The 14,253-nt window shown below is 40.9% G+C and overlaps 1 protein-coding gene across 1 annotated transcript in view; it reads left to right on the top strand.

Moving 5' to 3' along the window:
* Window positions 1–204: 204 nt before the first annotated feature.
* Window positions 205–14,253, top strand: part of TAF1B (TATA-box binding protein associated factor, RNA polymerase I subunit B) — a 58,603-nt gene continuing 44,554 nt past the window's right edge. Inside the window, exons 1-6 of the mRNA XM_007456930.1 lie at window positions 205–222; window positions 1,582–1,680; window positions 5,228–5,315; window positions 7,484–7,581; window positions 9,282–9,377; window positions 12,196–12,349. Coding sequence (XP_007456992.1) covers window positions 205–222; window positions 1,582–1,680; window positions 5,228–5,315; window positions 7,484–7,581; window positions 9,282–9,377; window positions 12,196–12,349 — 553 coding nt within the window. The remainder of the gene's footprint in view (window positions 223–1,581; window positions 1,681–5,227; window positions 5,316–7,483; window positions 7,582–9,281; window positions 9,378–12,195; window positions 12,350–14,253) is intronic.

The raw sequence follows: 14,253 nt of genomic DNA, 5'->3' as shown, positions 1-14,253 counted from the left end.
GAGCTAGCGGAAGCTTTCCCGCCGCCGCAAAAGACGGAAATTCAAAGTCAAGGGTCTCGGTTTCCGCCCGGAGGGCTCTTCCCGCCGCTCCCGGAAGCTGCTCTCGCTGCCGGGGTAACGGGCCGCGGCGGCGGCGGCGGCGGCGGCGGCGGCGGCGGCGGCGGCGGCGGCGGCGGCGGCGGCGGCGGCGGCGCCGCAGTCGTTATGGGCCTGGAGGAGGCGGTGAGGGGGCCGAGTGCCGCGCAGCAGGGCGGGGCGGGAGGGGAAGGAGGCTGAGGAGTAGGGGTGGAGGACGCCGGTTGGCTGTGGGGGCGGCCACTGGCCGAAGGGGGACGGGGCGGCAGGCTGCGGCGTGGGTACAGGGACGGGGCTGGGGGGGGCTGGCGGGCCGCCTGTGCCCGCGCTTTGGGGGAAGAGGCTGGAGTTTTTGGCTGGGTGAGGTTGTGGGTGAAGGGACGGTGGGGTGTTGGTCGATGTGGGTGTGTTTCGGGAGGAGGCTGAAGTTGTGGGTTTTGTGGGGTGGCCAGCCACGTGTCTCATCTCCTCTAAACGGGACCACCCAGAAGTTCCCTTTGATGCTGGAGATTGGGCGAGGGAGGCGGGGCTTGGAACCAGAATGCCCCCAAGTAACCCCTGCTGCTGTCTCTGCGAATCTTAGCCATGACCTGTGCAGGAATTCCAAATTCGGGTTTGGGGACACTCCAAGAATACGTTAGTTATCCACATGGAGTCACTGAAAACTTGACCAACTTGTTGAAATAGATTTGGCATGCATTTTGACCCACTTCATAAAACGCTACTCTTTGATGGTGTTAGAGGAACAGTCGGTAATTAGATCAACAATAATAAGATTTCACGCGCCAGAGAGTTGCAAATGGATAATTTGGTGCCAGTCTGTGTATGTACGGAAGCATTATGGTGATAGAAGGCCTTACTCATTGTAGACGCTCAATAAATGTCTACTGAATGAGGGTTAACGTCTGTAGATGCTAGGTTAATGAAATTAGCAATTAGAACTCACCATTAGCGTATATAGTTATGAGTAGGGGTCTTGTCTGTTTTACTCACCCTCAAATCCCCAGCACCTAGTTAAGTCCCTGTACATACATAGTTGGTACTCCTTATATTGCTGCGTGAACAAATCGAAATTTGAAACAACCCTAATAAAACTCTGGCTTCTTTGTGGTGGGTATGTGTTCTCAGTGTCCTGGAGGAAGTTCCAAATGGTATGCTATTTCTATTTTTTAAGTCTTCTCTATTCTTGAATCTTATCATCTTTTTCCTCACAGCATGTTCAAGGAGTTTTATTTACTCATCTTTTTTTTCCCACTTTACCCCTATCACCTTGTCTTCTTTGTCTTTTTTTTTTCACCCTCACACACTGCATATTTTAGAAACATTTCTTTAATAGTTTAATTCAGTTTCAAATGGCTGTTCTTCTTGTTTATAGGTAATCCCTCTGGTATATTTTCTATTCTCAGCGATTCTTTATTTATAGAGTAAAATTGTAGGGAACCCTCTAAGTAGAACTGCAGCGTTTAGGGACAATGTATTGAATGTGGTTTTCCTTTTCTCCTACAGAAAGAGTTCAAAGACCGTTGTTCTCAGTGTGCTGCTGTCTCTTGGGGACTCACTGATGAAGGCAAATATTATTGCACTTCTTGCCACAATGTTACAGAAGTAAGTAACAGACCTCATTTATGAATTTGCTTGTGCTTTAAAAGTTGCAGTTTCAGCCTAACATGTGGCATAGGTCCCCCCAAAACTGATCTGTTTTTATTACTCAGGCAATGTCCAAATATGAAGAATGTAAGCAGTCCTCAAATGCTTACACAAGGGTTGAAGACTTTGTAAGGTGGATTTAGGATGAGCTTTTGAAATTATGTTGGGCCACATATATAAATGTTTTCCTGATTCAGACTGTGTAGTATGTATATAAGGGGAGATAATTAAAATTGCACTTACAAGATGATGCATTTAGTTTTATTATTTACCACTTATTTAAGAGTTTTTAATGTATTGTGGTAGCTTAGAGGTTTGGAAGACAGAATGTTAGAAAGACTGTTGGTAGTATGAGAAATGTGCTTCATCGTCGTTATATCTTTGAACAGTGCCTTACACATTACAGAGTGTTTTCTCATCCATTAATTCATCCCCTCATAACAACCTGTGAGATGTGTATACTATTATACCTATCTGTAGATGGGGCAAGCAAGGCTCATCAGTTGAGTGAGTTTGCCATAGTCACATGGATAAAGTGCTGAGCCAGGACTTGAACCTCAGGCTTCCGACGCCAGTGGTCATTTTATTCCACCACACCTGTCTCTTAAGGTAGAGGTTGGCCTACTGTCCTGTGGAACCTTGGTAAATGAGGCTACTTCACACTGGGAGTGCTAGGTCCTCTGGGACAGGCTAAACATGCCAGGACTCTGCTCTCTGGAAAAGAATTTGCTCAAAGTCTACAGAGCCAGGAAGGAACAGATATACTACCTTTGCCATATAGGCCTATATAAGAAAGGTAAATTTGGGACAGATATAAGTAACTGTGTGAACTTTTTCTGGCCAGGATGGAGTAACAGGAGCCCACCTTAAACAACTAAAAGCCTGCACAAAATGTATGAAGTAAAAAATAGTTTTCTTGAGAAAAGTGGTTAATTTCACTTGCAACTCAATCACCCAAGAGCTTTTCCTTGAGACAGTCTTTGTTCTTCAGTCTGCTTCCCATTTGGTCACACAGAGTATTAAGAAGATATGTACTAAAAAAAAAAAAAAAAAAAAAGAAGAAGAAGAAGATACATACTCACTTGATGAAATTGTTGATGTGATGGATATGTTCATTACCTTGTTTGTGGTGATGGTCTCGTGGATATACACACATACAGATGCATCAACTTGTACACTTTAAATATGTGCAGTTTGCTTTGATGTATATTGAGACATTAATAGTTTTTGCTTTTGTACCAGCAGTGCAAATGTAAACATGGTGAAGGAAGATGTGTCTAAATGGACTGTTTATCGTTAGCAGATGAAGTCAGCATATACTATTTTTGGAGAAATTAAACTACATTAACTAATTGCTTTCTTTTATTTCTGTCTTTGATAATGTTTCTGTTTGTTTCTGTCTGATAAAATCTGCTGCAGTTGTTTTTTAACTTGAAAGCCCCTAATACCACTGTTTCCACATTTGAAAGATATCAGCCTGTATGGAATAACTTGTCAAGAATGTAGCATTCTTGAGGGTGGGCACCATCTTTAAACAGAGCAGAACCTGTCTCAATGCCTCCCATGTGATAGAGCTCTGTGTTGCACAACTTAAGTGGTTTCTCTTGGCTTTATTTTCTTCATATAGAGTGTGACACAATCATTCCTGGAGAGCAGGGGTGTGGCGTGGCAGTGTGGAAATCCAGCGGGTGGGGAACGGCCGACGAGATGGTGGTTTGCACCTGTAAAGAGTGGAGGCTGTGGCACAACTTTCCCTGTTTTTCTGCTCCTTTCATTGCCCTTAAACTTACTCTGTATATAATTCTCATGTTTTAGATACTCCATTGTCTGGAAGAAGGCCTTCTGAATTGCTAAAGGAATTAGAATGTTATCTTGATTGATTTTATACAGGAAAAAATTTTCAGGTCTTAAATCTGGCCAATTTATACTATAGACATTCTCGGAAGTATTTTGTGGGTATTTAATAAAGGTGTATGCTAGAATTGTGTGAGTTTAATAGATTTTTATGATCATAAGAGCAGATTTATTGTAGAAAATTTAGAAATTATGAAGATGAAAGCTAAAATTATCAGTGATCTCAACATACAACATTTCTTTTGATAGTTTCTATTTAGTCTTCTTTTTTTTTTTTTTCTTCTGTGTATGAGAAGGGAAAGGGGATGTGGGTGAGTACCACTGAATCTTCTGTCTTAATAAATATTGTCCTGTGCTATTCTAAACATTTGTGGATGTGTTAATTGACTATAAATATTCCACAATATAACTATTCAGTAATTTAATTAGTTACAGCTTCAGTTTGTATATGTAGCTTTTTCCAGCTTTTAGTTATTTCACATTTTGTCTAATCCAGATTTTAAGCCTTTTTTTTTTTTTTCTTGCTTACTGTTTATAGGTTTTACCTGTTTTTGCTGGGTAACTGCTTTGGTGTGTATTCTGACATGTCTTATTTTCTCAGTGTGGCCAACCCAGTCCACCAGAACTGCTTCTAATGTGGTTTCTTTAACAAGAGAGGATGTATTCCGAAAATCCTGTTAGAGACATTTCTTTTGTTCTTAATGAAAGTTGAAGATAAATTTCATTCCAAATCTCTAAATTTGGACAAATATATAAATGTTCCCTGTTGGTTAAAAATCTTCACCTTTTCCCCATCATTTAGACCTAATTCTTTTATATTTTGGTTGTGAGAGAACCAGAATCTTAGGTACCAACCCTTGAGAAAACTTGGAATTGAAGACTTTGGGATGAACTGTACTCAGCATTTAGTCATTCTAAAATCCTATAGGTTTGATTAAGAATAAAAGTAGCACTTTTATAATTTCATAAATAAAGCTGTTTTAGAGTATTATTCAAACACATAGAAAAGTAGGATGAAAGTAATCTGTATGTAGCTTAGGCATTGCTGACTACAGTGAATACAGAAGTTATTTTAATTTCAAAGTATGTTTTGGATAGAGAAAAAAGTGAATAAATTTGACTTTACGATTGGTTTCAAACAATTAAAAATTGATTTCAAATAAAAGTTTATTCATTTGACATACATTTATTTAGTGTTTACTGTGTTCCTAGCACAGTTTTAGGTACTGAGAAATTTTGAATCAGAAAGCAATATAGGGCTTCCCTGGTGGTGCAGTGGTTGAGAGTCCGCTTGCTGATGCAGGGGACACGGGTTCGTGCTCCGGTCCGGGAAGATCCCACGTGCCACAGAGTGGCTGGGCCCGTGAGCTGTGGCCGCTGAGCCTGTGCGTCCGGAGCCTGTGCTCCGCAACGGGAGAGACCACAACAGTGAGAGGCCTGCGTACCGCCAAAAAAAAAAAAAAAAAAGGCAATATAAAGGCTAACCAGAATGTTACACTTTATCTAATTTTCCCAAAATATTACCATCATTGGTCCTGGCACTCACAATCTGGTTCATTATACATCCCAGAGCATGCTTGGCAGTATATTTAAGGAGATGTAAAGCTATCTTTTTATGGTCTTTTTAATGGTCTGCTTCTATTTCCTGCAGAAATCTAGGGAAGTTATAAACACAGGGGCTATTCCTAATACTAAAATACAAGCCATCAACCGGGGACTTAAAAGAAAACGGAAACTTGGTAAGCTCTTTCTTCATATGTGCTTAGCATTTTTCAATCATGTTTTCACTTTCATGATTTGGGGATGTGGAATGGAATTTTAAATAGATTCTAAAGAAGTTGCCAGAATTTTAAGCAGGTAATCCAAAGTAGAATTAGAGTGGATAATTATTGATGGTAAAGTTGGAAGCAGATGTCTTAAAACATGTCCATTTTGTATTCTGCTTATTGTTAATGACTTGATTTTCCAGTGGAGCAACTATTGTGCAAAAAATAATAATAGCAAAGGTAGCATATTTCTTGTTGTGTGTTGGTATATGTTTTTCTGTTTTATATCTGTTATCTATTATATGATTTTCTGTGCTTTTAAAGAAAAATGCTTATTTTCTGAAATGAATCAGCTGTGGAGTTGTCAGGTTAGGCAAGTTAAACATGATATTCAGCTTTCAGAAATCCATTTCTCACACTGAATTTTGAACACACCCTTTTAAAATAGGGAAAATTATTTTCCCTTAAAATAAGCTCAGCATGGGTGTACTTTGAAAAGTACTCTCATTAATCCAGTGAGTACCTAATAATTAACTATTATTGAGAAGAATCTGAGGTTAAGTTTAGCTGATGCTTTTTATTTCTGTGACTAATTGCCTAGGGCCAGATTCTCAGGTTTGAAACTAGGCTAATGGTAATGGTGGACTCTTCTGTCTGAGGTAGCTTTAAGGATACACACATGAAATATATATATAAATATTAATGAAATACCTATATGAAATACACTGCTGTTCTTAGATGAATAACAGAGAGACTGCCTAAATGCCAACTCATGTTCCTGTTTAACCTTTAGTAGTGACTATTTTTATTAGGCTAAACCTGATTAATTTTAATTAAATTTTATTAGAGTAAAACCTGATTAATTTGGACTTGACCTATCTAATAGTTAAAATTGTATATTTTAAACTTAAATTGCTGAAGGAACGTCAGGTGCTTCAAATTAAATGTTGAGTCTTATATTCAACCTCTTTGTCCTTAGTTGTTTTCTTCATCTGTAAAGTGAGAACGTAATACCATTTATTATATAGAATAGGAACCCAGACTGAGAATTTAAAATACGACTTTATCAGTTTGTCAGAGCAGTGTGCAGGAAGGAGAGAGCACACATGGATAGAGCTTGGAGAGTTTAAACTCCCTCACCTTTGGAAAGCCTCAAAATTACAGGCTTCCTATTTTACTCCTATACAAGCTAAGACCCTTTCCAGAAAGTGTGTTAGTCAGCAAGGGTGGGGAGGCCTTGTGACATTTGAGGCAAGGGAGGGGCATAGGAGTCCTGTGACATTCTGAGGGGAGAGAACCTGTTGGAGTCATGGTAACAGACTTCAGAAGCTGTGCGCTCATAACATATCTTTCAAAGAGTTACAGTATTTGTCCAGTAGGGAGGGGTAAAACATAAGGGTCTTAACAGATTTTAACATTCTCTTCAACTGGTAATTTTATTTAAACATGTAGCTTTGTCCATTGCAGTGGCAGTTCTCGTCACAATCTCTTAAGGTTGTTTTGAGGTTGGAAGAAAATAACCTACTTAAAATACCTGGTAACTAGGCTGAGCTCAATAAATCCTAGTTTCCTTGCTTTCAGTTTCACCCAAGAACCTAGAACCATCTTGAGAGAAGGAGAATGCCACTGAGAAGTTTATTTTCTTTGTATATTCTTATTGCCCTTTCCTGCCATCTTGGAGCTTCACGTCTTCACTTTCGTTCATCCATTCTCCAGATACTCATTGTTCCCTTTCCATGCGAGTTGGAACAGAGGAGTCATAGAAATAGTGGCTGAGTGTTGAGTGTCCTTTCACTTAGGATTCTGCTGGGCATTGTTCAGTACACTATACATTTATGAAACATTTCTTTTTTTAATGTGGTGACTGTTCATTTTTCTGTCACTGACATGAACATTTCAGAGAAATTATAGATAATTTAAAGTACTTAAAATCTGATAAATTATAAAAATGTTGTTTAGCTTTAGCATTTATGTACAGATTTGCCAGATGGGAAGCAAGAGAGTATAAGAATGGAAACTCTACTCAGGGGTACGAAAAAAATTCCAGTTGAAGTGTATAAAACACAATTGTAACTATGTAGCAGCACTACATTTAGTAAGTTAGGAATGCAAATATCTGAAACCTGTCATTTGTCATTTAGAGAAAGGCTGGGATTGGTATGTGTGCGAAGGTTTTCAGCACATACTTTATCAACAAGCAAAAGCCTTACAGACCCTTGGAGTAGGCCCAGAGTTAAAGGTAAGTCCATTTGTGCCTAGATGTTAGCTTTACCTTTTGTTGTTTGAAGAACAGTAGATTTAGAGTGACACTAAGGAGGGCTATCAGTAATAACATTAGGCCTACTAGAAAGAATCATTTTTCTGATGATTTTGCTTTAATCCTTTTACTAGACCAGCAATTCCTAAAGTGTGTTCTACAGGATAGAAATAAGTAATACATCCAAAAGAAAATAAGGTTTTAGTCTTCAGGTATTTAGGAAACACTGGGTTAAAGTAAAACAAATAACTTTGCCCGTTTATTGGTGCCTTTTATGTGTTAATGTGCTTTTTAATTTCCTAGGGGATGTAGTATGCAGTATTCACAAGTTGAGAGCAAAATCCTTTGGCATGTATACGTGTGGGTAGCATCCATCAGGACTTGAGTTCCAGAGAATGCACTTTGTGGAGTGATACATTAAACCAGTGGTTCTTAGACTTGAGTGTGTGTGTATCAGAATCACCTAAAAGGCTTGTTAAAACAAAGATCGCTTGACCTCATTCCAGAGTTTCTGATTAAGTAGGTCTGGAGTAGGGCCCAAGAATTTGCAGTTCTAACAAGGTTCCAGATGACAGTGTTGCTGCTGGATTCAGCTTAGCTGGAGAGAGGGTTTCATGCATATGTGGAGTGAGTAAACACGACAGTATATAGCAATATGCTCATAAATGAAAATAAGAGCAAAAAGAAAAGGCAGAAAGGTCAGTGTCTCCTGAAGTCATCAAGAAGAGATTCGTGAAGTAGGCTGTTCAGGGCAGTGTCTGCGGCAGGCTGGCAGGACCCGTAGGCCAGTGCATGGCCTGAGAGGACTCTGAGCCTTACCTGTGACAGTCACTGCGTCAGGTAAGATTACTGGTAGTCTGGGCTTTGTGAATCTGGTTTCTCCTTGCAGTCATCCTGTGTGTAAGTGTTTTTCAATAAGTGGTTTCTATTAGTTACAGCAAATAGCTTCAGTAGGGTTTATACCTGTGTAGCCTTCTACCTGCTTCATCGGGATTAATCCTGAAAACAGTTTCTCTGAAATTAACCAATGAGTATAACTGTTTAGACCTGACCAGTTAAATGGCACAGCCAGAACACAGGCTCTGGAATCAGGACCGACTCCAAATCCCATTCATGGCCTTTCTACTTATCGGCTAGGTCATTTTGGCAAAGTTACTCAGTTTCTTCAGTGGTAAAATAAGAGATAATAGCTATCTTGCAGGATTGTGTTAAAGCTTTTGGATGCCTTGTACCTAGCAGGTAGGTGACGAATAAACGGGAAAATTGTTTTGTTTGTTTGTTTTGTTTCACTTTCACTTGGATGAGGGTGGGGGCAGTAAGAAGGAGGGGTGTCAGTAGGTCACTGGACCCAGTAGCAGCTTTGCCCCTAACTGGAAGTGTAGTCACATGTAAGTTACTTTCTTTCTCTGAATCTTAATTTGCTTAACTTGTCAAAGGAAGGGATTCAAGTAGGTGACTTTAAGGAACTAAAATCTAAGATTAAGAAGAATTTATTCCATGCTTCCCGTATACCTGACATTGAAATGATCATTCTTCTTAAGGAAATTTAGGTAAGAAAGGTAAGAATACATTTAGATGGAAGCGGTATGTAAAGTACAGGAGAGTAGAGGTTCTGTGGTGTAGATGTGCCAGTATATTTTTCATCATAACCTGAAGCACCACTCATTTCCCTTCTACCTTAGAATGAAGTTTTACATAATTTTTGGAAGCGCTACCTTCAGAAGAGCAAGCAGGCATATTGTAAAAACCCAGTTTATACCAGTAGAAGGAAAACTACGGTAAGTCACAAATCTGTAAAGTGGGACAAGAAAACATGTCTAGAGAAAGGTAGAGATGAAGATGAGGTTCAGCCTTATCTGGGTTTATGATGCTTGTCAGAGGGTTTTCAGTGAAGAGGTTTCCTTTATAGTCCAGAAGGGCAGGGTCACTGATCTAGACACTGACCCCAAATAAGACATTGACGTCTTATTTGACCAGTTGAAAACAGAAATTTGTGGTTAAGTTTCTAAATAGAAGCTTAAGGAGTTTCTGCCATTGTGCTATTAAAAGCTTTTTTGCATATATTATTCTTTCTGCTTGGAACACCTACTTCCTTTACTTGGTGTTTCAAGATTCAGCTCAGTTATCATCTGGGTGTTTCACCACCCACCCCCATCCATCAAAGCAGTTAGATTTTTAGCAGTTTGCTATTAGTGCTTTCTAAGTGTGCCATGGATCATTTTATTTGGGGTAGGGGAGGATTCCACTGCTGAGAAACGTGGGTTTGGTAAGCTTTGATGTGTTTTATGTGTGATACTTACTCTCCAGGGCTGGGAAGAGATTCTGAATCTATTTGACAGACTTTTGTTAAGAGCTTAGAAACTTGGCCCAGTGTATCTTTCTTTGGTTGGGATCTCGTAGGTTCCACATGCAGAATTTAGTGACCCAGCAGTGAAAGAAATAGGTCCTAAGAACAAGAAGTTTAGAAATAGCAGGTGGGGGCTTCCCTGGTGGCACAGTGGTTAAGAATCCACCTGCCAATGCAGGGGTCATGGGTTCAAGCCCTGGTCCGGGAAGATCCCACATGCCATGGAGCAACTAAGCCCGTGTGCCACAGCTGCTGAGCCTGTGCTCTAGAGCCTGCGAGCCACAACTACTGAGCCTGCATGCCGCAACTGCTGAAGTCTGCCCGCCTAGGGCCCGTGCTCCGCAACGAGAGAGGTCACCACAACGAGAGGCCCGCGCATCGCAACGAGGAGGGGCCCCCACTCGCCGCAACTAGAGAAAGCCCGTGCGCAGCAACAAAGGCCCAATGCAGCCAAAAATAAAATAAATAAAATAAAATAAATAAAAAAGAAAAGAAGTAGCAGGTGGAGCAGGAATAATGATAGTTCAGTTTTGGGCATAAGTTTGAGACAGCTTTTGGACATCCAAGAGGAAATGTCACGTCCTCAGATATACAGATCTTCAGCTCAGAGGAGAGGTCTGGGCTGGAGATGTAAATTTAGAAGCTGGCAGCTTACACTATAATCAAAACTAAAATGCCATTGTTTGTAAGATGCACCATTATTTTAAGTACTTCCAAGAAAAGATAATAATGCAAATTAAATCATGACATGCCACTGATTGTAAGACACATCCTGATTTCAGGGATGTTAAAATGCGGAGACATGGGAGTGCATTTTAGAATTGAAAGCGATATATGTAGTAGATGGTATTTAAAACTACAAGACCAGATGACATCCCTGAGGAGTGAAGACAGAGAAGAGGACCAAGAACTGAGCTCTGGGCCGCTCTAGGGTTAAGGTGTCTGGGATAAAAGAGGGAGGAATCAGCAAAGGAGTCTGAGGAGCCACTGGTGAGGTGGGAGGAAAGCCTAGGGAGTGAAGGGGGCATTCTAGAAACCAAGGGACAGAGTGTTTCGAGAGGAGGGGAGTGATCCACTGGGAGAAATGCTGCCTCCAGCTGAGGAAGGGAGAGGGCTGACAGTCGAAGAGCGGAGCAGTGGGATCAAAACTCCGCCTGGAGTGGGGGACGGAGAGGAGAGGAACTGGAGCCAGCGAGTCTGGACAGCTCTCTGGGCACTTTGCTGCGAAGAAGTACAGAGAAATCGCCTTGTAGCTGGAGTCAAGGGGAATTTTTTTCTTCAAGTGGAATTCATGATGGTGCACTGATAGCAGTGATACAGGAGAAAGAAGAAATTCTTGATGGAGAAGGAATAGAAGTGAGTGCTAATCTTTGAGTCGAAAGGGGGTGGGATCGAGTGCACAAAGGGAGACACTGGCTTTACAGGGGAGCGTGGACAGCACACCAGAAGAATCCGACGGAGGGCAGAGCGTGTGGTGGAGCTGCCGGCAGACGGTTGCCTGCGGGAGCCTGTGGACGTTTCCTCAGTATTGCTTTGGTTTTCTCAGAGTCTCCGCTTATCAGCCTGCTTTATGGTTGCCTGGCCCCTCGTGGGCTCGCCTGTTGGAGGGGTTGTGCTTGACAGAACATACAAGCATTATCCTGTCCCTGATTCTTTTTGTCTCATTCTCTTGTGATTTTCTTTAATATGAGCTGTATCTCCTCATAATAAGATCAAGTTTCTTGGCCTGTGTGGTTGAGAGCATGGCTTTTCGACTGTGATCAGTTCCCCAAGGTAATGTCAGTCAGTGAGGCCTTTAGGTAGCCAGCCCGCTGACCTTTCTTAGGGACACTCTGACCACCATTCCAACAATACATGTGTGAAAAATTAAACAAGGGTAAGAGATAGTATGTCCTTGTCAAGCCTTAGTGTGCCTGGAGTCATTATTGACACTTGATGTTTTTATTGGTGTTGATACTAGAGCTGCAAGAGGGGTGTTTAGTTTCAGAGAGAAGGAGGCCTGACATGTCTGCCTGTTCCCTTGCTCACGCTTGTCTGAAGCCCTTCTCCAAGAATCATTGCCAGGAGGTGCTGGGGAGCACGTGTGGAAGTCGGGCTCTTCCGGTTGCGAGGACTGGGCGGACGGCTGCAGGTCTCTAGAGGGGGTCCTTTTCTGGTGTTTGTGATGCTCAGGAATTGTTGATGTTTGTGGAAATTAATTATGTTGTAAATTCCTGTAAAATCATAATTTATACTATTTTACAAAATAGGTATTAGAAGATAATCCAAGTCATTCAGACTGGGACAGTGAGCCTGAGCTGCTGAGTGACCTGAGCTGTCCTTCTTTTGTTGAAAGTGGAGCAGAATCTCAGCCTGATGTCCACACTCAAAAGCCTTTCCCCATCATCAAAGCATCACAATCAGGTAAGATGAGCATCAAACTACCTAGAATTTTAAAGCTGGCAATGCATCTTAAAAATAGTCTAATCTCTTCATATTCCAAGGAGGGAAACTTGGCCTAGCAAAAGGAAGAATGACTTGTTGAATCATATGGCAAAGAGAAAGGTAAACCAAATGAAATCTTAGTGCAATTTTTAAAAAGTTACATCGTCTCTACATGAGTTTTTTGGTGTGATTTTTAAAGGGAGCTAAACAGTAAGTAGATCCACAAAGGATGCTAGCTCCGTAAAGATAGGTGTGGGCTCAGAACTTTCAGAGAAAAGTTGCAGCAGAGAAATGGCAGAACTTAGCCATAATGTAAGATAGACAAGAGTCAAAGATAAGTCGCCCAATTTCTCAGCATAGTAGGCTGAATAAAATGTACCATATTATGTGTGTGTATACATGTGTCTTACCTTCTGATTTAATTCCATAATTTAAAGTAGATAAGGAATATATTTAAGGTTACAGATATAGACCTCCTGAAAGCATTTATTCATGATTTTAGTTTCCACACTCCTTTAAAAAAAAAAAAAAGTGGTGGAAAACAGAGCTCAAAGAACAGACCAAGAATTTATTATAGATTGCTAGAATCTTGATGTGTGCTGATAGAGTTCTTTGAGAGATAGCTTCCAAAACCTCTGGTGTTAGGGATTGTTGAAATCTGCATCAAGCATGGTTATATAAAATTTTCAACAAAACACTTCAGAAGTATGGAATGCTTATTTGCAAGCCCCTTGCCTTCCAAAGATTAAAAATTCCTATTATCAGCATATCCTCATTTCTGTTGTTTTGTTTTGTTTTGTTTTGTTTTCTTCAGCATATCTACATTTCTTGTTGGACTGCACAATGACACAGATATCAGTTAAGTTACATTTTGTGTCCAAAGAAGTTAGAATCCTAGGACAATTGGGCAGCATGGAGTCTCTGCAGTTTCCTTCTCCATGCTTTCAGGCAAGCCTGGCTCAGATAGTCCCAGAGGACTATGACTCTAAACCATCCAAGCCTTTTATTTATTTTTAAAAATATATTTATTTATTTGGTTTGTTTGTTTATTTTGGCTGTGCTGGGTCTTAGTTGCAGCACGCAGAATCTTCGTTGCGGCATGCAGACTCTCAGTTGTGGCATGCATGCAGGATCCGGTTCCCTGACCAGGGATCAAACCCAGGCCCCCTGCATTGGGCGTGCAGAGTCTTACCCACTGGACCACCAGGGAAGTCCCCCCATCCAAGCCTTTTAAATAAAGCATCGTGATTATTTACCTATGTTAGGGGTTTTTGTTTGCATGTTTGTTGTTTAGTAAATGGTGATCCTTAGAGCCTTATTTTCATTTTTACATTAAGTGTAACTATTCAGACAACTCTTATTACAAAACTATAAAATGGAGGTATTCATGGGAATTCCCTGGCGGTCTAGTGGTTAGGACTTTCACTGCCGGGGACCGGGTTCAGTTCCTGGTCGGGGCACTAACATCCCACAAGCTGCGCGGTGCGGCCAAAAAAATGCAGATATTCATAAAGAAAATAAAAACACCAGTTATTGTATCACCCCAGAATAACCACTGCCACTGTATTCTACTATACTTCAAAAGGTTTTTTTTTTTTTTAATTGGAGTATAATTGCTTTACAATGGTGTGTTAGTTTCTGCTTTATAACATAGTGAATCAGCTATACATATACATATATCCCCATATCCCCTCCCTCTTGCGTCTCCCTCCCACCCTCCCTATCCCACCCTTCTAGGTGGTCACAAGGCACTGAGCTGATCTCCCTTTGCTATGTGGCAGCTTCCCACTAGCCATCCATTTTACATTTGGTAGTGTATATATGTCCATGCCCCTCTCTCACTTCGTCCCAGCTCAGGTTTTTTATTCGTGTATATATAGAGA

This window comes from Lipotes vexillifer, unplaced genomic scaffold (genome assembly GCF_000442215.2).
Source record: "Lipotes vexillifer unplaced genomic scaffold, Lipotes_vexillifer_v1.1 scaffold390, whole genome shotgun sequence".
Classification (NCBI taxonomy): domain Eukaryota; kingdom Metazoa; phylum Chordata; class Mammalia; order Artiodactyla; family Lipotidae; genus Lipotes; species Lipotes vexillifer.
This window is presented reverse-complemented; position numbering and strand designations above follow the sequence as displayed.